General features: G+C 41.5%; 1 protein-coding gene across 1 annotated transcript; it reads right to left on the reverse strand.

The window, feature by feature from the left end:
- On the reverse strand, positions 1–25493 carry PRCP (prolylcarboxypeptidase). The gene is made up of 9 exons (XM_085065463.1): positions 25242–25493; positions 10194–10334; positions 9086–9187; positions 8575–8756; positions 7753–7910; positions 6971–7143; positions 6431–6595; positions 5078–5265; positions 1–788 (listed from the first exon to the last, which is right to left on the reverse strand). Exons 1-9 carry the CDS (start codon positions 25368–25370, stop codon positions 584–586), a joined length of 1443 nt encoding a protein of 480 aa, XP_084921589.1. The 5' UTR covers positions 25371–25493; the 3' UTR covers positions 1–583.
- Positions 25494–25777: the final 284 nt, after the last annotated feature.

Consider the following 25777-nt stretch of genomic DNA (forward strand, 5'->3'; position numbering starts at 1 on the left):
TAGAAAAAGAAGTTGTATATTTCCTTTCCAACACTGATTCCAAAAGGTAAGGGCTGTTTAGTTTCTTTACAAACAGCACAGCCAGCTTCCCCAGGCCTTCCCCACACCTCCACCCAACATGTGGAGATGTGATTTTGGTTCCCTCATCATCTCCACCAGCAGAGGATGTCTGAAATTCAATCACGCTGGAGGAAGCAGGAGTTTCACCACCAACACTGCCATGTATTCCAACTGCTGGTATAGCCAACAGTGGAACAATCACTCAGTGCAGTGAGGAGAAGGGCAGCAAGCCTAGAAGAGCAGCCCATTACTATGTGGTAAAGTACAGATTTTGAGAAGCGTAGAAGAGGAAAGCAAACCAGAGCAGGCAGCTCAATCCATGCACTTTGACTGGAGTTTATCATCTGAGAATGCTCTCCATCCATCTGCTGCCTGCCTCTCTCACGGACACAGGCCGTGGCGACCCCTGCAATGCAGGTGAGGAAGCAGGAGGGAAATGCTCCAATGACCATATCATAAGGCCTGGCCCTGCTCCCAGCAAAGCCAAGAGAGGTGTAATGGCCACAGCTGTTGCTGTACCACTTCAGTGGCTGTGCCTGGCCTCTTCAATCCACTGCTTCATGAGGCAGATCTCCAAGGCTCGAGCTTGCTGTACAGACTTGGGGTCCAAAGGGTTCCGGCTGCGCAGGTCCAGGTGATGTGCTCCATCTGGGATCACAACTGCCACGAGGGAATTGGTGATATTTTGGGTCACCCCACCTGCAGACCACGGATCCAGGCCACCATTGCTATAAGGAAAGAGTACTTCATTAGGGTACATGAGCACAGCAGTCAGCAGCAAGGCTGCAGCTCACATCAGTACTTCTACTGGTTTTGCATATGCAGCAGCAGAAACAGACCTCCGCCTTGTCTTAATGTCTTGTGCCCAACCCTCTATGAAGAGGCACCTTTTTGACAGAGGTACGGAGCTATCAGCAGCTTAAGCAAGGCTACACTTCTTACTAATTATCTGCTAATTCAGATAATAACCCATAACAAGTGCCAAAGTGCCAAAGGCTCTGAAAAGAAATCTGCTGCCACCTGTAATTGTCATAAAAGTTTCAGGTTTCCCTCTAAAAAAACATGTCTAAATTCCCAAATCAAAGCACTTCACTTTCCTTCTTTGCAATCTGCCATAAACAAATCACACCCTCTAGGGCTGAATTTTCAGGAAGTTCTACCTTTTACTTTCTCAGCCGAGTGCCAACCTGGTTTTGCAAAGAAATGCTCTGATAGTCTGTTAGTTTGCTGATTTCAATAACAACCATATGAAAATCAAGATTTTATCCCTTAAACTGTCTAAAATTACTCTTCCTCTGTGACAGGACAATTTAATGCCATTTACTCCCCCTTCTCCCTCACCCCAAATTAATTAAAAGAATTCCTTGCACTACAGATATGGCTCCAAAGAACAGTCCATGGAGCAAGCAATGGCTCAGCTGGGGAGAGAACTTTCCATCTCTCATTTCTAGCTTTGGACTTGACCCAATGACCCCTACTACATCTTGTTTTCCTTTACTGCAATGCTCTTCCCACACGCAGCCCACCTTTCTGCACAAAGAAAACAACATCCATGTACTTGTGGAACTACACAAACACAGATCTGTTCCTCATTTAAAACACTGGACCTGCCCACAAAAGGAAATGTCAGAGATGGGCTGTGGTATGGGAAGGTAAATTTCTAGAAGGATCTAGAAAGTTAAAACATCCTTGGACATTGAGAGATACGCAGCTAGAAAAATACCACAATGGTGGCACCAGACAATAACAGAAAAATGACAAATGAAAAAAGAGCTTTTTTAAAAAATAATCAAGAGTAAAAACCTGATGGGGTCTGAACTAATATTTAACTGAAAAAAAGCCAAAAAACCCCAACTAACCCCACTCTGTAGTTCTTTATTTTCAGTGATTCTAAATATGACTTGGGACAAGAGAAACATTTTGTAACCTCAAAACAAAAAGCATAGAGAGCTGCCCAATAAGCCAAAAGCATTGGATTTAAAAGGTCACCTGAATCAGCAGAGCACCTTGGCAACAGGGGGATGAGTTGCTGAGAGACCCATGATGCACATGAACTTGGATCTTTTGGTCCTAGTCATGTGGAAACTAAGCATGCCACAGGCTTTTCTGTGAGCTTCTGGCTGCATCTTCTACATCTCCTGCCAAAGGATGGCACCAGAGGCACTGACGCAGTTTGGGAAGTGAAACTTGCTGGAGGGAGGGGGGATGGAGGGCTCACCACAAAAATCATAAATCTTAACAGTTTTTGCAGATTAAGATGATTCCAACTGGAATTAATTATTTATGTGTTAAAACTAAGCATGCATGTGAGTACTCAGTTGCCCATGTCACAGGACAGGAATTTCCCAGTACAAACCGAAGAAGCAAAGGAAGAGGAAGAATAAAAGTCACCCATTTCTTTCTAGCAGTGGCCAGGCAAGCAGGACTTCAGAAAAAAACTAATGCAAAAATCAGCATGCTAGTCCTGTTTTTAATTCATATACTTCCTTAACAGCATACATAGGGTTCTGCCTGTCCCACAGCACACAGCTCCCTTTCCTATATTCTCTTTAGTCTCCTCAGCCCTGCCCAGTTTTACACAATCTTAGCAGCACTGTCTGTGCATCCTTTAACATGACCACTCTCCACAATCGTGGGGAAAAAATGATTCCTGTTATTTTTTCCTCACCTTTTCTCTTCAACCATTGTTGCACCTTCTCTTCTTTGCCACCATTCCCTTCTTTAATGCTCACAATTCTCCCTTCTGCACAGAGCACCAGAATCTCTTAAAACAGAGCCTTCACTTTCTGCCTCTCCCCTGCCAGTGCAGAACTGGATATATGGGTGCCCTGACTTAGAAGCCTACAACCTAGATGTGATTCATTGAGATTGAAAAATACCCATTTTTAGACTGTACATACCAAATTTCATATTGTCTGATACAACCTGGGCTGATTTTGACTACCATAGTACACTGATGAGATACTACAACTGCTACAAGCTTTCTGCCACCACATGCATGAACAGTGCTGAAGTGTCACTTCCCACCCCAAGTACACAACATGTTCTAGTAAGAGGAGTGAAAATGGCTGGAAGAGAAAGGGGAAACAGTGTTCTGAAACCCCCAATTTCCTCAAACTAGTTTAAATAAAGATGTGCTGCCCATCAGGCAAGTACCACCAGCCGACAGCCTAAGTAAGCACTCACACACTACATAACTCCAGGAAGGTACCAGAAGAGCAGTGGAATTTCCTGCATTATTACCACACAGTACAAACAACACAGTGTGACTGTGCAGAGTGATGTACTGCTCACAGAGGGAGAAGCAGCAGCAGCAGTTTAAGCATCCTGGCCAAATTTCGCTGCGTCTGGATAAATCCACCCTACAGTGGTTCTCTTTAAATGGAGTACTTTTCCCTTCCTGCACTACACTGTTGTGCAAGTTGCCTGTCACTTGAAGCACAGTCCTTTTCTCCCCACAGGGAGCCACATCCCCTGGTAAACACTGGGATGTTTTTTGTAAAGCACTCTGCAGTGTTTGAGGATAAAAGGCTCTTATATAAAATGTACAGTGTTGACAATGTATTTGTTTGAAGAGAAACATCCCAGCTTGAGATCCAAAAGCTTTGTGTGTACAGCACTACTTTAACATTCATTTGGTTGCTTTCAGGCTTTTCTCATTTCCAGCTCCTTCAGCTGGCATAAATTCTTAAACACTTATTTAGATTTGTTTGCTTGTCGATTGCTTACAAAGCAGATTTCTACTGTACAGAGCTGTGCAGCCTTGGAAATAAGCAACACTCTGCAGAAACTAAGTTAAACCAACAAATTTTTATTTAAAAGTTCTCCAAAAAAGGGTGGAATTTCTCACTCCAGGGTAGATATCCTGCTGGGACAGAAACAGCAAGAGGCAAACAAGAGGAAAGCAACAGGCCTTTGCAGCCAAACAGACTGACACTAACAGCTGCAATCCAGAAAATAATCCCCAATTCAAGTAAGAACTTTCTACTCTTAAAACGCACACCTATCTACTACATCTAAACAGACTGATTCTGAGCTTGGTTTGTAGAAGTGGCAGGGTTTTTATGAAAAGGCCTTGCACAATTTTAACCAGAGCACAGAGGAATATATACCCAGGAGCTTCCCACAGTGGGCAATAGGTACAGCAACTCAGGACTTCTGAGGACTCAGTGTGGGTGTGGAACACCTCCCTCCCACATAAGAACCTGACAGACACAAAGCACTCACCTGGATCACCTCACAGCAGAAGTACAACTACATTAACCTCCCTTTAAAGATAGAGTTTAATCTTAAAAATCAGGAAAGTGAAAGTGAATAGAGCACAAGCATCATACACTAGTTTTTTGTGCTATACTGAAACATCTTTCACTTTTTGTCCATATATAAAGGTGTTTCAGACAAACTTTTGTTGTATTGCCAGTATTCCTTACCAAAATAGAAACACCTCTGTATTTGGATCTTACACAAGTTTATTGAAACTTGCCTAAATGCCGCTAAAAGAAAAGGGCTGTTGGCAGTAATAGAAAAACTCCCAAAGTTACTTCCCTCTCTTTTCTGTATCAAAGGGAAAAAGGAATGTCATGCCAGCCCCCTCACAAGGCTATCCCTCAGAGCAATTTTGGTGACCAAGATTCTGTGGTATAACTAGAGCTCATTTAGACTTCCCTTTTATGTATAAGTGACAGTGCTTTGGGCTCATAAAAGTAGGAATTTACCAACATGGGAAGCCTGGATTTTGCCCACAAGATAATATGGAATCCACATGGAGAGAAGAGGATGTTTGGCAGAATCCCAGCCCAGATTCATTTTTTAAGGTCACACAGGCAGTAACCGAACAGTTGGCTACTTTGGCCACTGCAGACTGACCATTTTACTCTCAAGAAGAACACAAAGTATGCCCATCATTTATTCAGCTGGAGTGCTGGAGATAGATTCCTTTCGTACTCGGGGCAGATTCTCTGCACTGACAACCCAAACTGGTGGAAGACTCTACACTATCAGCTGAAGCAAGGCTCACCTGAAGATGATGTTGCTGTGTGAACTGATGTTTTTTCCTCCATACATTGAAAGAATCCAAGAGAGGCGAGGCCTCACTCCCCACATCCTGTAACACTCTTCTGAAAGTGCATCAAAGTCCCATTTCTGAGGCTCAAACATGTCATGGACACCATCTGTGCACAAGGGCATTACCATCTCAGTGCAAGCCTGAAAGAAAGGGCAGGTCAATATGAAGTGTTCCCAGGAGAACATCCAATAGCTGTTACTGCAGTATTTAAAAAAGAAAATTCAAACAGCATTTGATGAGTAATTACTATCAAACCATTACAGAATTGTTTAGGTAGGAAAAGATCTTTTAAGATCGAGTCCAACCATAACCTAAAACTGCCAAGTCCTCCACTAAACTGTGTGCCCTAAGTGAATACTGCCTTTTAAAAGACTCCAAGGATGGGGACTCCACCATTTCCCTTTGCAGCCTGTTTCAGTGCTTGACATTTTTCCTAATATTCAATTTAAACCTTCCCTGGTACAGCTTGAGGCCATTTCTTCTCATTCTATTACTTGTTACTTAAGAGACAGAAACCTACCTCCCTACAATCTCCTTTCAGGGAGCTGTAGAGAGCATTAAGGTCTTTCCTCAGCCTCCTCCTTTTCTCCAGAATAAACATTCCCAGCTCCCTCAGCCAGTCCTCAGCAGAGTTGTGCTCCAGACCCTTCCCCAGCTCTGTTGCCTTTCTCTGGACACGCTCCAGCCCCTCAATGTCCTTCTTGCAGTGAGGGGCCCAAAACTGAACACAGGATTTGAAATGTGACCTCACCAGTGCTGAATTCATGGGGACAAAAATTTCCCTGCTCCTGCTGGCCACACTATTGCTGATCCAGGCCAGGATGCCATTGGCCTTCTTGGCCACCTGGGCACACACTGGCTCGTGTTCAGCTGCTGTCACCAGCACCTCCAGGTCATTTTTCACCGAGCAGCTTCCCAGCTTCTCTGTCCCCAGCCTGCAGCCCTGCCCAGGGTTGTTGTGACCCCAGCACAGGATCTGCCACTTGGCCTTGTTAAACCTCATACAACTAAATGCTGTACATAATTTACAATTGACTGCTGTACATAATTTTCCACTCTATATGAAGAGCTGAAACTCAACAATTAGCTAGATTATGAAAACACAACCTAAATCTCCTGGAAAAGCTGCTTGTCTTTCCTGCCCTGCCTTCACCTCTACAATCATACTCGGTTGGTGACCACATCTGTCATCAGAACATCAATACATCTAGCACAATATATTGTCAGCTAAAAGACAATTCTCATCAGCTCTAGCCCAAAAAGCCCTCACTGATTTGCAATTTATAAAGATTAGTGTGAATATACCTGGTAGTACCAACCCATTTCGCCCAGGCTCTTTGTTGCAGTCTGTGACACATCTAAGCATGAGGTTTCTCCTGTATAATTGTAATATAAATTTACTGCCTGGAAAACATTCTGCATCAACTCTTTGTCAGAGAGACTGGGATCCTTCAGGAACTTGCAGACTTCCTGCAATGAAGAGAGGAGAAGTCTAAATCTATAGGAATTAAATATTAATACATGATACCTGGTAGGATATTAATTTCTTTTCCAAATACAGTCAGATCACTTCCAGAAAGTGCCTATGAAATTATATATCCTGATTATCACAAAAAGCAGTATTACATGTGTGTGGTGCATGCTACTGTGAGGAACCTGAAACTTTATATTTCCTTATTAAATTTAAAAAGAAAAAATAGTGCCACCTTAATGTTTTATTCACCAAATTTTTCAATCAATTTCCCAAACTATAAAATAGATTCAATTTAATAAATAGTATTTAGTTCCTCTGTAATTACAGTAAAACCAAATGGTCAATTTTACAAGATATTGGTTCTAAATTACCTGTATAGGCCAAGCTGGCAGAGGCTGCAAGAAGTCAGCTTTATAGGGATAATTCACCATAGCCAAATTTACCCACGTTTCACTCAGCCAATTTTTCAATACAGCAGCATCCTGAAGATTTTTTAAAGGGTTGCACAAATGAAATGTGTTGGAAAGCCACTGCAGACCTGCATCTTTAATAAAAATAAATAGATAAAACAATACTTAGTGTATTGTACCTTTAATGCATAGGTCAGTTGTGCTGCTACTAAAAAATATTTCCACTTAGCCTAACTGATTTAGTGAAACTATTCCACATACATACAAGCACAGCAGATCAAGTTTTAGTCGGCACCTCACTACAACCTCTTTTCAGGTAGTTGTATAATCACAGCATCACATTGGCTGGAAAAGATCCTCAACATCCTCAAGTCCAACTGAGTCCCTATCACTGAAATCATAATGATTACACTAATTTTTGTTTTCCTGAATGCTTCAGCTGGCAAAGAACGTACTTTCTTATAGTAATGACTATCTGGCCTATTTTGTCAAGAAAGAATATAAGCTTCTGAAGTCTGCTCTTATCTAACCTTAGGGATCTTTGGACCTAGATTCTGCATCCCACCAGGCCTGAAAGAAGTCTGTGATACAACCAACCAGGCATTCAGAAGTAGCGCTATGTTCACTTGGCACTTTTCAGTACCAGGAGCAGAGTTTCACAAAATCCAATACATATGCAGATGAAAGTCATAACACAATCCTGATAATTGCTATTCTTTGAGAAAGCATTGGTGAAGTCTTACCTGTTGAGGAAAGGTGGTTAATAGCATTCCAGGAATTCCGGATGCTCTCTGAGCAGCCTGTGCCACTCTTTTTGAAATCATTGGTCACTATGCTGAAAAATGTGCCACATGGAACCAAGTCACCAAACTGCCAGATTGGGGCAGAGGCTGCCAGAGCTCTGCAAAGGGACATAGAAAGATCCTGAACTCCTGCAAAGTGAATTTCCATCCTCTGGTCAATACCCTCCCCACAGCCCTATCTAAGCAATATTTATAATTCAGCTTGGACACTGTGCTCTAGGTGAACTAACCATAATGTTGCAAAATTATTCCACAAGTCTGAATGCTGTGGAATACAACAATATCAGCAAATACAAGCAGAAATTCAGACTTGATTACTCTATTGTTTTTCATTCTTATCTGTCAATTAAGTCTTTCTCACTAAGAATTGAGTGAACTCAAATGAAGAGAGCCCCAGTCCACAAAAATATATTCTCTAGCTTGTTTCCAAGAAGGTAACTAGAGCATTGAAGAGATTAAAGACCTGCCTAAAGTCACCAGGAAGTCTGGAGACCCTAAAAAAAATTTAGGTGCCAAGCCAGCATTCACATGCTGTTCTCACAAATCTAAAAAACAGATAACTGACAAAATACACCATCCAGTACCTGCTGACCTACAGTTGCCTTTATTAGGTGCCACTTCCCAAATTCAAAGTAACTTGATTCCTTCTCCCAGCACTGACAAATTCAAGCCAGCTTCAATTATGGTACTTCCAGAACTGTAATACTTGCAGCACCGAAGTAACAAATGCCTACTGTATTTAAGCAGGATGAGCACACTCACCCAACCACCACATGGGGATACTTCATCCTAAACCAGGCTGCAAGCATTCCTCCATAAGATCCTCCTATAGCTATGACTGGACTGTGCCAGGCTCCTGCAATGGTCGTCTTTAAATACTCCACAAGTACTGCAAAGTCTGCCAGAGCTTGTTCTGATGTCAAGTAATTTAGGTGCTTGGAATCCTGAGAGAGAGAAGGCAGGATGTAGACAGCATTAGTGATTTTCAGCAACAGTCTTTCTATTCCCTGCAGCAGCTACAGCTAAAATCAGGTCTACAGCTAAAATCACAGGTCTAAATCTGTGCCTGAGAACAAATGAAATATTCTTTGCAGGTGTCTCATGAAGCACTAAAAAAAAAAATCTCTAGGTTTTTTTTTTACCCTAGAATTGATAGTTACAAAAAAGTTTCATCTTACTCAAGATAACACTCATTGCCCTGGCAAGAATTAAAATACGCAGAATTATCTCTGTATGGAACGCATTTATTAGGAAGACAAAAGATGGCACTTACACTGAAAGACTCATTCCCAAAGGGCAAAGATTCTCCATAATATCTGTGCTCAGCAAATACCAACATAGCATCAAGCTCTTCAGCCACATCCCACATAAAACCCTAGTAGGAGAAAAACAGACCATGAAAATAATTCAACTTGTTTAAAAGTCTCTAGTTTCAGTCTAGTGTATTCCAATTCTTTCATTAGAAAGATATCCCTATCAAAATGCCACTAGAAAGACAGAGTGAAATTTGGTTTTAAAGTATCACTGAAGTAAGAAAACACAAATAACACATGAGTTATGGCATGAGCTTAATCCACAGGCAATATAATAGGCTAAAGGAGAAAAGCATGCATTTGAGTTAAGACTAGGCTACAGAAAAAACAAAACTTGTTTGGCAATAAGCAATAATCTAGAGCATTGCAACAGAATTATTTTCAAGTAATAAATAGGTATAACTTGTTATTACTTGTTGATAAAAGTTTGTTACCATCAGCTACAGAAAGAGGCAGACAGAGATCATCTGCTGACAGCACAAAGCATGTAAGCAGCCCTTGGTGGCTTTGAGCTAAGCTCATGCCACCTCCTGTCGTGTTACTGGACTTTGAAATGGCTGAAAAATACCCACACAGTCCATTCTGCATTTTTATCAGTCAGGGAAGTAAAAACTTCCACAAGTATTGCAGAGAACAAGAATTATCTAGCTTTGATTTACAGCTCCCTTCATGTATTTTTTTAATAGAGAAAAAAAAACCAAACATGAAAATGTCCCATTTTACTTGGGGAATCTAACATACTAGGGTAAGTTTAATTTGGTCCAAAATTCTGAATTCTTAGGTCAAGGCACCTTATGGTGTTTCCTCTAGAAATTTTCTTCACTGCTCCAGGAATTTCATATTTTAATTTAAAGTGTATCCCTTTGGTGTGTTTGGTCTTCAAATAGGACCCTGAACGCCCTTAAATTTTTTCTGTGCTTTTGTTCAGCTTCCTCTTCCTCCTACAACAATAATCACAAACTTCTCTTTCAATGACCTTCCCAGACTGTTTTCTTGTTCCTCCTCACTTTTTCAGCATGCCATAACTGAAAGGTTGGACTGTAGTTTAGGAATCTGTTTCCCACATACTGTATTGTTGCAGAACCACGTGATGTCTCCTTCATTGCCTGTGTAAAATAGTATTGGTCCATTGTCCTTCTTCCAGTACTGATCTGCTACCAGGTACCGCTGCTGGAATGTATGATTTTCATCAAATCCAAAGTGATCAATCTGTAAGAACAAGGAACAGCAACATGTTCAGAAAGCTAGAATTCATCCTGGAGTCCACTGGGAGTGCCAACAGACACTTTGCAGAGAAAAAAAAGTCATTAAATTAATTTATATTCCTACGTTTTCTTCTGCTTTGTGAAAAGAAGAGCCAAAATTACAGGTATATATACTGAAGGAGAAACACTATTTTCAGCCATTAAGAAAAAAAAAAATCCATTCCCTTTTTATAGTATCACACTTAACATCAGATATTCTAAATATATTTAGGAAGTCAGACAAATCTGCTGAGAGGTCACAAAGCATCTCATGCAATAAAACTGTATCTACAAGTAAAAAGAGTACTCACAAGATGTTTCGAGCCTTGTTATCAAAAGAAACCAAAAAGAACAGCAAAGTAAATTAAAAAACCCCAAAACTAAAACCAACAAAAATGCCTTCTTTTCTTCTGGCATAAGAATCAAATTTAAAGAGGCTCTTGTTACAAAGTGGGTTTTGATTGTTTTCCACTGCCTTACAAATATTGCTGGCCTATACATCCTACCCCTTAACCCAAACCCCACAGTGTTAGATTTATTCCCTCATTAGAAATTCAATTGCTAAGGTCATTTTTTTCCAGCTTTTACTCACACTGCTTTGTATTCACTATCCACCTTGACCCTTCCCCTAGCATTCATCCACACTCGTAAGTTTTTCCATTGCTTTTACAAGTAACTACCTGCATAGACAATGTTATTCTGGAATACCCATGCAGGCTTTTACTATGAAATATAAAAAATTCAAACCAAACCACAGAACTCCAGAAGATCTATGCTACTTAATTATCATATGTTAACAGTTCTTCACTATTTTATTCATCAGCTGAAGAGGATCTGTAGCTTCCCAATTTTGACTTTCATCAGCACATCAATTCACCTTTTGCCTCCATAGTCCCTGCTGGTGGTAACAGCCTGACATCTGCTGGCTTGAGGATCTCTGTTTGCTCATCCATCTGCCTTTACACCCAAAACCTTGCCATACCTCTCAGATGCTACAGGAACCAAACTTTCATGTTCCCTGTTTTGGCAACATCTGAAAGTTAATGCTGAAAAGCAGCAGATCACACACAAATTCATGCACTTGTTATCACAGTAAGACATCTGCTAGGCAGACTCCTTTAGGCAGCTCAGAAAAGCCTGACTACTCTTGACCTGCACGATTCAGCTACTCCACACCATGTACTTACATTTGCTTTGGGCCAAAGAGAGCGCAAGAACTTATTTCAGTTATACAGTCTGCTGCAAAATGTCTTTTCTGAACTGTCTCAAAGGTTATTCACTGTTGGACTCAGGTAGGAATATATGTATGCTGCAGTTCATTCAGTTCATTGCTACAGCAGCAGGAGCAGAGGGAGGTCTGGGCATGGTGTGGACAGACATGGTCTTCACCTTCAATAAGTAACTTCAGTGACTGCTTCCAGACCCAAATAAAACTAATTTATGTACTTCTACACTTTTCCTCAGCGAGGCCATTTACTCCTTATTCATAAGTACATGGTGATGTTATCATTTGCATATTTAAGGACTCTTTCCCTAAACTCAAGTACTGACAAACACATGCTGGGCTTGGTTTACACTGACAACTCACCTGCCCCTTTTTCATTTGCACAGTTATCACTAATTTTAGTTTCATCTATTAAGAATGATTAGATGTAGAAAGGCAGAACAAGGTCAGCAACTGATAAAGTCATTGGTTGTAAGACCTTGGGAGAATTAAAGAGAAGGATCAGTTAAGGCACATCAAAAAAGTCACGGTAAAGTTTAACAAACTCCAACACTATTAGAAAGTGCAACTAATACATCTTTTGTTCCAGGTCTGTTTGTAAAGGGGAGAAGTATCTTTTTATATTTAAAATTTCTGGTTAGACTGCTTTCCAGAGATAGGAAAAACAGGCCCATGTGTCCTGTTTGCCCTTTAAGGATTCATCTAAAATTAAACATTTAGTTTTAAAACCTAATTCTGCATCATTCCTACCAGAAGCCAGAGCTCCAACTAGAGGACTACACCTGAGGAAGTATTCAACTTTCCTAACTACAAAGATATGTACCAGTGCAGGCAGCTTAACATGCAACAGACAAAAAACAGAGTGCAGAGGAAAAACTAAACAAAGCAAACCCAAGCAAACAAAACAGAAAAGAATTGACACCAGTCTTATCCAATGGCAGAATAGATTCTAAAGACCATCTTACTGTTCCTATTCCACAGGAGCTAGAAAATTAGGATGATGATACTCCAATATGCATATACTTTCCCAAATTATAGCTAGTTTTCTTTAGAGATGTGATTTACTGTGGTTTTCCTCTGATGTGATCTGCAAATTTACTTCCCCAAAACAAATCCCACAAACCCCAAAAATCCCAATGCTCTCTGTGAGTCAGTTTCTCAATACCAAGAGGAGAAAAATACAGGAATTAAGGTTCTCTTTTGGTGGTTTCAGTAACCATGTTGATCAAAGTGTCATGATTCTCTGTCTTGACTCATGCTGTACACTCCCTCACTGCCCTCGGCCATGTTATTCTTTCCTATTCTTCCCTCAATCTGTAAAAATTTGATAGCTCCACAACAGCTAAATTACCTCTGTTCATCATATTCATAGCACATCCAGCTATGGACATGTGCAAGATCCCAGGCAGCACAGACAAGTCCAGACTTCTCCAGGAAAAAATAAAACAAAATCCCAAGCAGATATTACTCAACTGAAGAGCAGAAATTCCTTTCTTGCTGGATGATGGGGCTTCATATCTTGTAGTAGCTTGTCTTTGCAAGGATAAGGCATACAACAAAAAAGAAAATCCAAACCAAAACAAAATCTAATGTTTATAAAGCAGTCAGAGAAGAAAGTGTCACAAATGCTGGTTATTGCCAAGAAATTCAAAGAAATTCTGAATCCAGAACATCAAAACACAGTGTGGAGGTGTCCCAAGGAGTATCTTCTCGCAAGAGTAAAAACGGTGTGAAAATGTGTCAAGCCAGAAGGAAGAAGCCCAAGAATCAATACCAGTGAAGTGAAAGGTTTGGACATGAAGGTAAAGCTGCAGTTCAGGAACAGCAGATGGAGCTGTCGTGTAGCCAAAGTGCACTGCAGCAACATGCAGGGCTCTGCACTGGAGCTGCTGGGTCTCACAAACAACTGCTTCGTTTCACCATTCTTTACAACACAGGTATGCAAACAGGTAATAAACCCCAGCAACTGTGTGAAGCATACTGTACAACCCAAATGAACCAGATATTTTTGTAGCTTTTTTCCTTAAGTCAGATGTTAAAAGGTTGAACCACAAAGGCTTTTTTCCCTACACTTATGCAAAAGGAGTAAGATAAAAGCAATGACTTTTGCAACCAGACTTGATTGGAATAGACCACAACGAAAGAAAAAAAAAAATCTGTTTAGTACACATTTAAAATGCCTTAACTGCTGGTTAAAACAATGGTAATGGTACAGTAGCAGATATGTTTTTTCCAATTAAAATTTTCATAATTACAGCTGTGGCCAGGATATCAACAGTAAGTACAAGTTCCTGAACAGTCCAACAATTTTGAAATTGGCCCTGCTTTGAATGGGAGGTTTGATGAGATGATGTGCAAAGTTCCCTTCTCAAACGAAACTCTTCTATAATTAATGCAAACCAGTTACTCAGCCCAAAGTTCTAAGCTTCTGTAAAGACAACTGTGCAGCAAGTTTGGTAAAAAATAATAACACAGTCATCACCAGCAACAGAAATGTTTTACAGATGAAAGCATGATCTACTGACACAAGAACAGCCATTCAGATACAAGTAAGAGGAAGGATAAAATTAGAAAAAGCAGCACTGAAAGTCATAAGTTATGAATAAGTTTTTAAGAGAAACTTTTGTCAGCTGAGGCAGGCAGGATGGCAAAGTGAGGAACAAAATTTCAGTTGCACATACAAAAACCTTTGTAAACATTGTTCAGTTAAGAAAACCTTGTATTTCCCTTCACACTTTTGAGTCCAAAGACTCACAAAGCATTTGGGGGAAATAAAAGCATACATATAGCAGATGGCTTGAGAGGCAGACAGCTCTGATGGAAGACTGGACACACCACCCAAGGCACTGCTGCTGGGAACTGCACTCCCTGGGCTGGATGACAAACATCAGTGGGCAGCACAAGGCACTGAGCCCACGAGGCTGATGAGAGCACCAGACTGATCAGCAGCTTTGATCCTTCAGCTCAGAGACACTTTCTACAGAGAAGTGCAGCTCGTCAGCTCAGGGTGAGGCACCTTCCCCAGAATGGTTTGCTGAACAAACACACTATGAGGAAGGGCCAAACCCCACCTGGGTGCCTTCTGTTTGAAATATACAGCACCTTTCTGTATCTTTACCTTACATGTGCACAGGTACCATGTGCTGTTGTTGAGCTCTCAGAGATTACTTATATCAGGGTGGGGGTTTTTTGTAATGTGTTTTTTTGTTATTTTAAAAGTCCATCTAAAATAAAACTAGCCACTCTACCACACATCTCCCCTGGGGAGGAGACAAAAAAGGCACAACAGATGTTAATTATTGTACAGATGTTAGTGTGCTTAATGTACTTCTGGAAATACTCAGGAACTCTGGCAGTGAGTAGAGTACAAAGACAAAACAGGACATGTGGGCTAAAATCCACTTCCTTCTCAGCAGCACCTTAAGGTCATCAGTGACTACAAAGACAGGGCAGCAAAGTCAAACCTCTGCCAAAAAAGACTAATTCACTGGGCAGTTTCTAACCAAAAGCCTCTAATACCATTTGAGGCTGTAAATCAGCACCTGATGGTTTTATGCTTTTGGCTTTCTGGCAAGACTGTCAGCATCTGAAAGCCTTTCTGTGATGCCTTGAATTTCAATCCTCTGTGATAGCTTTATTTCCCAAATTGGATATCCCATGTGAAATCAAGCCAGGTTTTTACTGGTGAGAAGCCAAGGGATTTTAAAGAGTCATGCTTTACTCTCCACATGTCCATGGAGTTGTTTTGAGTGCTCATCCTGTCTGAATTATTTCCTGAGGACAGGAAGATACAGGATAGCCTGAGGATATCCTCCTGTGTAAATGGCAATGAGGACCTTAGCCTCCTTGGGATTTCACTGATGTGTTTCTATTCCTGCTTTTACTCCTGATGGGCTGTGGGACTCCAGTTCAGTCAGCTGGCCCTGTTAGTTTTGTTTCCTCTTGTAACCTTTGCTTCCTCTATTCAAATATTAAGTTCATGAAGGCAGGGACTTCCTTGTCATCTTTGTATAACACCATGTTCAAATGGGCAGTGGGGGAGAGGAGGGGGCAGATTTTGTTGAGTTCTACTACAAATAATTAAATATTCAAGCTCATGAACACCACTGCAGCAGTAGAGTACCACTAAGAAAACACAAATTTACTCACTATTTAGTTCTTCATAGCAGGGGAGACAGAGAATCAGAAATGAATGCTAAATAAAATTCAGTTTTAAATCAGGTCTCCCTGCCTGATGCTATTCTTGTTGCTTTGTTTCCTCCCATCATACATTTGCGTGTATCACAGCTTGCCAGGACTGAGGCTTCATGCCACCAATATCTTGCAAGATTCTCTATTTGTCCCTGCTCACTTAGTGCAGAAAAGGGAGGGTAAAAAAAGAAATAAAAGAAAGTCAAGGTTAGCTTTGTTTTATCTTGTTAATTGTAAATGCAAGGAATGAGGGGTTTCCTTGCTTTCAAGGCTGATACTTGCGCAAGGGACAGCAGAGACTGAAGCTTTGCACCCCTCTGTTGAAATGCAGAACCATTTGGTGCTCTGTGGAAGAGCAGGGAAATAGATGTAAACTGCACCTTCTTGCATCAGGCTGTGTAACCACTAACGGGAAGGTCTTAGGCATAAACAACACAAGAAATTTAAGAGATAGGATTGTAGATTAGAATAACAGAACTGCTTAGGCTGGAACAACACCTTTAAGGGTCCAACCATTAACCCAGCATTGCAAAGCCCACTCCTAAACCATGTCCCCAAGAGCCACATCCACCCTTTGAACACTTCCAGAGATGGCAATTCCACCATTTCCCTGGGCATCCTGTTCCAGTGCCTGATAACCCTTTCAGTGAAGATTTCCTATTATCCAATCTAAACCTCCCCTGTTACAACTTGAGACTGTTTCTTCTCATTCTGTTGCCTGTTACTTGGCCACACTATTGCTCATCCAGGCCAGGATGCCATTGGCTTTCTTGGCCACCTGGGCACTCTGCTGACTCAGCTGCTGTTGACCAGAACTCCCAGATCCTTTTATCCTGGGCAGCTTTCCAGCCATTCTTCCCCAGCACTGCCTGGGGTTGCTGTGACCCAAGGTCAGGACTGAGCACTTTGCCTTGTTGAACCTCATACAATTGGCCTCAGGTCATACATTCAGCCTGTCCAGATCCCTCTGCTGAGCCTTCCAGCCCTCCAGAAGACCAGCAGCTGGATTTAACCCCACTCATCACCACTCTCTGGGCTTAGCTATCCAGCCAGTTTTCCACCCAGCAAAAAGTACACTCATCCAAGCCAAGACTGACTATCATTTTCCTTGAGCTCCATAATGCAGAGGTTTTGTTTACCAGATTTCATTTTATGTGTCACATTTACCAAACCATACAGATAACAAAAGATAAGCTTTTTGATTATTTATTGTTTCCAACTTCTATTCAACTATTGAGATGGTCTAGAGCAACTTAAAGCAAGTTTTCCCTGACCATAATGAGCTTCCAGCCAATATACCCTCAAAGCAAATGCAGGCTTATGATCCTTGTAACAGAAAGAATCTATTATTGCAACTGTGTCCTTGAGAATACACTGGCCTTTGACCAGGCACAGGGTTAGTGATAAACCTGGCAGTGTCACATTACCGATGAAACTTGATGATCCTAGTGTTTTCTAGCCTAAATGCATCTAGGATTCTATACTCTATGTATCTTTCTGAAGCTTCTCTAATGCTGCAGGAATCACAGAACCTGGTCTTGTGATGCTGTTTAAGGAAGTCTGATTTTTAGCACTGATTTATCTCTTCAATGATTAAAAGACATGGACAAGGAAAACCTCAGACAGGAACTCTACCCCTGCCCTGAGTCACACAGTTTGGACAGGCACTGGAAAAGACCAAAGAACATTTAAACAGCCACAGGATATGCTGTAGGAAAGCACCAGGGTACTCAGGTCAGCCCTTGTTAGAAACAAACAGTACATGATGAAAGGTTATTTTTATGTCGGAAGCCCAACCAGCTAATGAGAACACAAACAAATTGATTTCAACTTCCACAAACCATTAATAGTTTTGTGCTGCAATTGAAACTCCAAATTCTGCTTACCATGTAAAAATGAAGTCCTAAATAAACACATTTAGGCTTTAATGACTTAGGTATAAAATCCTCCAGCAGACAGTGAAGATGCTATTCCCTGTTAAAATTCCTCCATTTGGAAGGACAGGTAATCACAGGCACTCTCAACATTTTCTGTCCCAGACTTGAGAGCCACAAAGCTCCAGCACAAGGGTGAGAATGGGTGACCAAGGCAGGAATCTCTTCAATCAGCTTTACTGCTGACACTCCTTAACCACAGTCTCCATTCCCCTGCCACCCAGTTCTTCTCGGAGCAGAGAAGAGGCTTGTGCTGCTCAGAATCCACCAGCTACATAAGTCTGTAACAAATTACTATAGCAATAAATACCCCAAATGTTCACACCACTGATGCTTCCATTCAAGGTATTATTTTCCTGGTGAAATTCTTCCACAGGGCAAGGGATGGGGCAAGGCATAGGGAACAACCAGGTCAGAGCTGTACTTCACAAGGTGTGATTTCACAAGGCTGAAAAAAGCACACAGATGCACTAAACCAACAAGAACAAAGTTACCCTCGTGCAAGGTCTCTCAGACCCCTAACAGGCAAAGGCCACTAATTTTTTCCATGTGCCTTACAGATTGAATTACAAATCCATCACATTCAAAGGATTAACTTCAGAGGAGAGGAAAAAATTGGATGTTAAACGTCAATATGTCACAGATTAAGCAGCATAAAAGCATTCCAGGATTTTTTAGGAGTGTCCTAAAATTCTGTGTAGGACTAATTGTTTAAACAAAAGAATTTACAAAGTTTCATCTTCTCTTATGAACACAATTTTCATTTGAAAGACTTCCTCAATTATTTTTTTAACAAAGACACGACATAAATGATATCGGATCCAACATATTTTTATTTATTCAAATTAAATATATAAACCAGCTCTACCCCTACCACAAAAAAGTCTAGAACTGTCCTCTTTGCTAAATATTTTAAAAGGTTTAATTCAGCTTGAAATTGTTTTCAGAACTACAAATAAATTTGCTTTATCATTCTCCCAGCCTTAGTTCAACCACTATTATTTGTATTTTATTTTCTATTGCTAATCCTACAAAAGACAGAGGATCCAAGGAAGCAGAGATGAACAGTGACAGCAAACAGGAAAACTGTCCTGTCATCTATCCAGATAATCTTCTAATTAGGTAAAGCACAGACAAAATGACAAAAGCTCAGTGCAGGGATTGCAGTTTATCAGTATTAAAAGGCTAAGTATTTTACATGTGCCACTGTGTACTTAGTTGCCACCAATTCTGATGAGCATCAAGGTGGGGAAAGAGAAAATTTCAGACAACAAAGCATCAAAGCAGCAATTACTTCTACAGCTCTGATGCAATAGCAAAAATACCACGTAGCAAATGCTACTTTGGCAAGCTTGCAACACCGAGGAACAACTTCTGCTTGCAGGGCTGCAAGATGTTGGTAGACAGGATGATGGGGAAACCAGCAGCATTCAGGGAAACATCATCCACGGCCCCCTGCACCACCAAGTGTGTCCATATCAGCAATCAGAGGGAAAAGACATCACACAGTTTCATAGCTCCCTGCTATCCCATGCAGGTTGGCTTCTCAGTGAACATCTCCTCTTCAGGAAAGAGACACATGTCTCAAATTTCACTCTACAAGCAGCCATTCCAGCTAATCTTAACATAATCACTTTGGCTTTAAGCCTGACACAAGGGTGAACTTGTCTGTGAACTGTATCTTGGCTGCAGGCGTGAATAATGGAAAAAGCTGCTACATCAATTTAAAGTTAGAAACAACGTACAAGGATCAGCAGTTTTGTTCTTTGCTCACCGTGTGTGTTTAGAGAACAACCACACAGCACACCTGACAGTAGCACTATAACAGCAACAAATATCAGAACATACTACATGCATGCTAGAGCTGCACTAAAGCATAGGAAACAGCAACTAGAAATTTAAAACAAAAAGAAAATTATCCCATTGCACCACAGGCAAGTAAATAAGATGGCCCAGTACAGCCTGGTTTACCCCAGTAAATTTCTTATAAGCTTATAAGATATAAACTCCAAATATCACAGAATGTATTAAATAAATTTAGGTATTCTGTTTTTGAAGGCTTAAAATGAATCAAGGCTGACTTCTGCTCTCTCACCAACTTGGTAAAATGCTACAAATTATCTGCACAATCTACAAGAATTTCTTATGCTGATGGCTGGTCTTGATCTCCTCAAAGTCAGATGGAGAAATAGATATGGAACTCATTAGCGTAACATTTTATTTTGAACTTAATTTTCCTCCATATCTCACCACCCAGTCCCCTACACAAAAAAAAAAAAAAAAGAAAAAATATCAGCTCTAAGGCTTTGCTTCAGCTGGTAAGAAGCTCATGTTACAAGTCAAATTCAATGAAGTTAACAGGACTTCTCATGCACATCTGTCTTGTGAACAGCTGGCTACTTAAGCCATGTGCAGTTCTGCGTATTGTTTTGTTCTTTAGACTTTCTTTAATGTAGACAGTCTATCAGAAATCTTTCAGTGGCCTATTACAGCTTTTAATGATTAAAGCTAGTGAGATATGAAAAGCTCACTTTCAATAAGAGTGCAGTGATCATTGATGTTTGTTGAGTCACTAGTATTAACTGCACACTTGAAGGAAGAGGCTGCAAGTTGTGAGGAAATTGCTTCCTGCTTAATTTAAGAAGCTGATGTCTGCATTGTGACCCCACAGATAAGTAGTGCATAAAAATAAAATTTCACTGACAAGCTTTAACAAGTACTTCCCCGTTTTCCTGTCCACTGAATAAGAGCTATTGTTTCTGCTTATGGACCTGGTGTATAGCTTAGAGTTCCCATTTTAAATCACACTATGAAATCACAGAGTAAGAGCTGCCAAATACTCCTGTACTACTTGATGAGTAAAACATATATTCCAAGTAATTCACCTCAGAGACAAACATCAGCATCACTTCTTCTCTAAACACCAGCATAACTTTTAATTGGTACCAAGGGGCTCCGTAAAAAGCACTTTGTTTTTTCCTTCACCAGAAGCCAAAAGTGCTATTGTATTATGGTGCCAGGTATGAAAAACAAACCCATCTTAACCATTCCCAGCATCTGTTACTATTCTGAGACACAGCCTGAGTCACTATAAGATGCTAACCACAATTAAAAATTATAACCTCAATCCATCTCAATGCCTTCCTAAACAAGTTTTGGACCCATGATTGAAAACTACTTCATTAGGTTTAAAAAACATTTATGTATAACTGTTATATACATGTTTTTAGTGGTGCTCATTTACACACAACAGTAAAAATTTCAAATACTTAAAAATGCTGAATTGGATTAAAGGTATTTTGCTCAATAAATGTAAACCTCCTTCTTGTGATATAAGAAATGTAACATTTAAGAGCAAAACTGCACCCTAAGTTTTTACTAATTTGATAAATTAAGACATTACCATAAAAAGGTGAGCCAAGCTCTTCATCACATATTTCTTTACCCTGCACATTCATGAAGTAGTCTGACAGAAGTCAAATTGGTTTTTGATGTAGTACTGATTTACAAGTAAAGCACAAAAATTCTTTTATTTGCTCTCTTCCTCTTAATAGATCCCCTTTTATTTGCTCACTTCCTCTTTGCAGTCCTTCTCAAATTCCCTTCCAGCTTGAAACTTGCATTATAATTTTCACATTTTCAGTCAAGGCTTTTATTTTCTATACTTCAAAATTTTAGTCTGTAACACAAAATAGTGCATTAAAAACTCCCAATAAAGCCAGAAAGGATCAAACTGCATTACTTCTTAAACTTCATCACCTTGAAGTTTCAACAAATCTTCCTTTTACACACAATGTGAAGTGTGGATGTGTTTCAGAGCACAAAGACTTGCATATGAATTTACTCTGAAATACTGACATAGGCGTGAAAACTAGGAAGTTATTAAATGCAATCAGAATTCTTCTTTCTAAAGGGGTGGCACAATTGACATGTATTAGTTCAAAAGAATCTGACTGAAGGACCAGGCTCAGTAAGCTGCTGAACAAAAATTAATTTATACTTGTTACATTGCTTCTTAGACAAACTCATAGCAGTTCACAAACTGTGACTGAGGTGAAGGATCCACCAGCACATTAAATTTCACACAGCCATCAATTATCAAATTGAGTGAAGAGACACCACATCCATTCTCCCTGTAAAGTTCCATTTTGGATGGATTAATTTAACACAAATCACAACCAACCGCTTAGCGGTTGGAAAGGAAATTACCAAAGACTTGCCTACAACAAAAGTCTTGTTAATCACATCAGAAAAGCCATAGAGGAGACCATCACCCCCTAAATAGATAAAAATTTGTGGATGTAAAGATGTATGTGATGGCAGAGCTTCTCCTTCAAGGGCCATGTACTATGCTAGGTCTGCATGAGGTACCTTTTTACTTTACGAATTTATTTATTTCACCCATACACTGGAGGAGTAGAGGGCTGAAAGACATCAGTTACTTTTGAAGGGAGAGGAAAACAAACAAACAAAAAAATCACACCTCCAAGAAGAAATAGAAGTTTTTTAATCCATACACAGGTCAGCAAACAAGATAACATGCTAGTCACACTGACAAAGGCATTGCTTGACTGATTTCTCAATATTCTAGACTTTAGCCCCATCATCATAGATGTCTAACACTCAAGATGGTAAACAGGAGGAAGTTTAATGCAAATGAACATTGAGCTGAACTCTGACCCTGTTATTTCTCCATTTTTATGAAAACAGACTTAAATGCCACTGATTTACAGTAAAAGCTGACACTAAACCCTCAAACAATGTTACATATCTATAGACTGTCATGCCCAGAGGTTCCAATGTGCAGCAGTAATAAATTATTCCGTGATCAAGAAGTAACTTTTTAGGCAACAAATAATGTAAGGAATCTATTTATATTTTCAAAGTTTTCTTCTGTAGAAGTATTAAATATTTACTCTATTTAAAGATATTTTAATATTAATTGGTATAAAAATGTTTCCTTTGTGACGGTAATATTTTGCCATATTATAAAGGGCTTTTTTATATTGAATGCTTTTATATAAATTATTTCAACTTTGGGGAATACCACTAAAGAAAGAAACAAGAATCGAAACAGGAACCTCAGCTGAGATGAAGGGCTTGGCAGCATGGAACAGAAGCAGATAATTCATGTCATAAGTAAATATAATGTAAGTAATTAAACTTCAACAATCCTGAGAGGTGGCAAAGTCTCACCGCCCCTATTTAACATGTTAATCATAGTTTTTATGTTGCACTACAGAATAATGATGCAATTACAAATTCCCAGACAACAGCACTGAGTGCATGTTTCATCAGGGCTGAATGCTATCAGCTCTACACACTGTGCTCCTGATAGTGTGTCTTATGCCCTCCCTGTGATTAGACCTCTCGTGCTACTCCTGTATCTTTCAAGTGCTAGGCAGAAGCGTTCAAATCTGTGATGAATGCAAAAAATACATGAATACACACACCTCTCACGCTCTGTTCAACAATATTAGTAGGTCTTTGGACAAGGAAAGCAAGGATTTCAAGGCCTGTGAATGAGCTCCCTCTTTCCTGCAGCAGCCACTCCCAGCCAACATGATTTTGCTTGGAGCATGAGAGGAAGACAGCATGGAAAAGATGGAAGGGAACAAGATGTAGTATCAATATATACAAAAGGATGTTACTGTGACTCTTCCCTCCCTTCCCTCAACACCTATGTACATCCCAAAATCCACAAATCTCAACTACACAGCAGCTCTGCTGCTTTGCTGGCAGCTGGATGTCACCCGGGCTGCCTGTGCTGAGAGCTGAGGAGAAAAGCCTGGTGACACCACAGCCCTGGGAGGAGATAAGGACAGAGGTGTAACAGATGGTGACAAAGGGTGGTTCAGACCACGGCACAGAATTAGTATCACTGATACTATGATAACAGTGTGTAACAACCAGTGTGCCACAACAATTAGAGTTAATTACACCACTATCACAGGAGTATTATCCTGGCCAACGCTGGCCACACACTGCGGATGGTATCTGCACTATGCTCACAAAATAAGATCCAGGGCTGTTAAATGAGCTAATGCAGGGACACAAATCTCAAATCATTACCCGAGTGAGCATTAGGCAGAGATGTTTTCAAGATACAGGAATTCCATTATTTATGCAGGGAGACCCCTGAACAGGAGCATTCCCAAACCAGTAACGCTGTCTGAGGAAGACTGTAATCTCAGTGGATGGATTTCTCACTAAAACCATTCCCAATCTATCTCTCACCTCAAATGACAGGGACCTTGACCCTAAAATTACTCCGTAGCTGTTCAGGATAATCTTACAAGGGTTATCTGTCTTCTTTACGTCTATTCTGTCTGTCAGTGTAATCTTCCCATTTTGACCACTCCATCATCACTTCACCTTGTAAAAAGCTGAAACAGAAGATATTCAATCCACATATCACCCAAGATGCCCAGTCACAAGTCGCACTAAGAGAGGTTCAGACAGGATATTAACAAAAAATTACTCACTGACACAGTTATCAAGCGTTGGAAGGCTGCCCAGGGAGTGGTCAAATCAACAACCCTGGAGGTGTTTAAAAGAGGTGTAGACATGGCATTTGGGGACATTGTTCAGGGGTGCACTTGGCAGTACTGGGTTAATGGTTGGACTCGATAATCTTAAAGCTCTTCTCCAACCTAAATAATTCTATGCCCATGAATTAAACACCTTCTTCTTCCCACCACTCCCTATGTAGACCAGGACATGAAATTCAGATGCATGCTACAAGCCTGATTCTGAACAAAGCAAGAGAATACTAGAAAAATATCCTCTTCCTTACTATGCCTCCCAGTAAAAAGAGCCATTGCCTCCCCTTTGAAACCCAGGTACAGAGCAGGTGACAATGCAGACACTGCTTGACACACCAAAGGAACTGTTCACTGTTTTTATGAAAGCCTATGAACAAGGGGCGATTTCAAGTCTTATTCGAGGAAACTACACCAACACTTAAAGACAACACTGCAGAGCTCTCCATTCTGTCCACACGCCACATCCTGCCCACAAACTGGAGGAGACAGTACGACAAAGCTCAAGTTAGTAGCAGAAATCTGTTCCATATTCCATGCAGGGGAAAGTGTCCCTGCCAGGGCTGGGGCGAAGGTGGAATTAGATGATCTTTAAGGTCCCTTCCAACCCAAACCATTCCGTGATCAAACAAACCACCAAAAAGCTGCCGCAGCTGCTGTTTGCAAGCACGCCGCGGGTGCCTTTGCCGAGCGCAGCCCCTCGCTGCCGGCACGCCGTGCAGCACAGCGGGCATGGGGCTGCAGGGCCAGGACACACTGCGCGGACACGGCAGAGCGCACAACTGCCTGACACTGCGAACAGCGGCACTTCACTGGAACGCGCAAGGCTCGGGACACTTTGCCACAGGAAACCAGCACTGAGGGGTTTTTGCCCACCTGCGAATAGCCCTGTCCCGCCTGTGGCTCAAGTGAGGCTAATGACAGCGGGAAATGCCCCCAATTCCCCACGGAAACTCCCTCCCTCCCCGCCCGGCTCCTACCTGCTGGGTCAGGTAGCGCGTCAGGTAGGGGCCGACTGACGGCGAGGCGCTGCGGAGGCGGCGGCGGAGCGGGGAGGGCAGTGCGCTGGCCGCGCCGAGGAGCGGCAGAATCAGGAGGAGCCGCAGCATCGCCGCGGGCAGCAGGAGCAGCGGGAGGAGAGGCGGAGCAGCAGGAGCAGCGGAGGCCCCGCCGCTTTATAGGGGCTCGGCTCCCCGCTCGGGCTGCCCCGGGGCGCTGCGGGCCTGGGGCGGGGCCAGCCCCACACGTGCAGGGGCGGGGCCTGCGCAGCGGCGCCTTGCGATTGGCTGTCGGCCGGGGCTGAGCTCGCGCGCGCCTTCGCGGTTGGCTGCGGCCGCTTCTATAGGTGTTTCGGCCGCGCGGCCTCCCGCGGGACGGCAGCGATTGGCCGCTCGAAGCACGTGACACGCCCGTCTCGCCGCTCCGTGCCGTGCTCCCTTCTCGCTTTCTGATTGGGCGAGCGGGGCCGCGCTCCCTCCGCTGTGCCTCGCGATTGGCTGAGCTCCGCTTCGTCCCG

The sequence above is a fragment of the Lichenostomus cassidix genome, chromosome 1 (genome assembly GCF_008360975.1).
Source record: "Lichenostomus cassidix isolate B80296 chromosome 1, HeHo_3.0, whole genome shotgun sequence".
Classification (NCBI taxonomy): domain Eukaryota; kingdom Metazoa; phylum Chordata; class Aves; order Passeriformes; family Meliphagidae; genus Lichenostomus; species Lichenostomus cassidix.

What these genes read in the sequence shown, in the direction of transcription:
- PRCP (XM_085065463.1), bottom strand. Translation starts at nt 25,370, where the DNA reads ATGCTGCGGCTCCTCCTGATTCTGCCGCTCCTCGGCGCGGCCAGCGCA. An exon ending in TTGGGAATGAGTCTTTCAGT is followed by an intron (nt 8,757 to 9,085) that starts GTAAGTGCCATC and finishes TCTCTCTCTCAG; the next exon opens with GATTCCAAGCACCTAAATTA. An exon ending in CACAGCAACATCATCTTCAG is followed by an intron (nt 789 to 5,077) that starts GTGAGCCTTGCT and finishes CTTTCCTTATAG; the next exon opens with CAATGGTGGCCTGGATCCGT.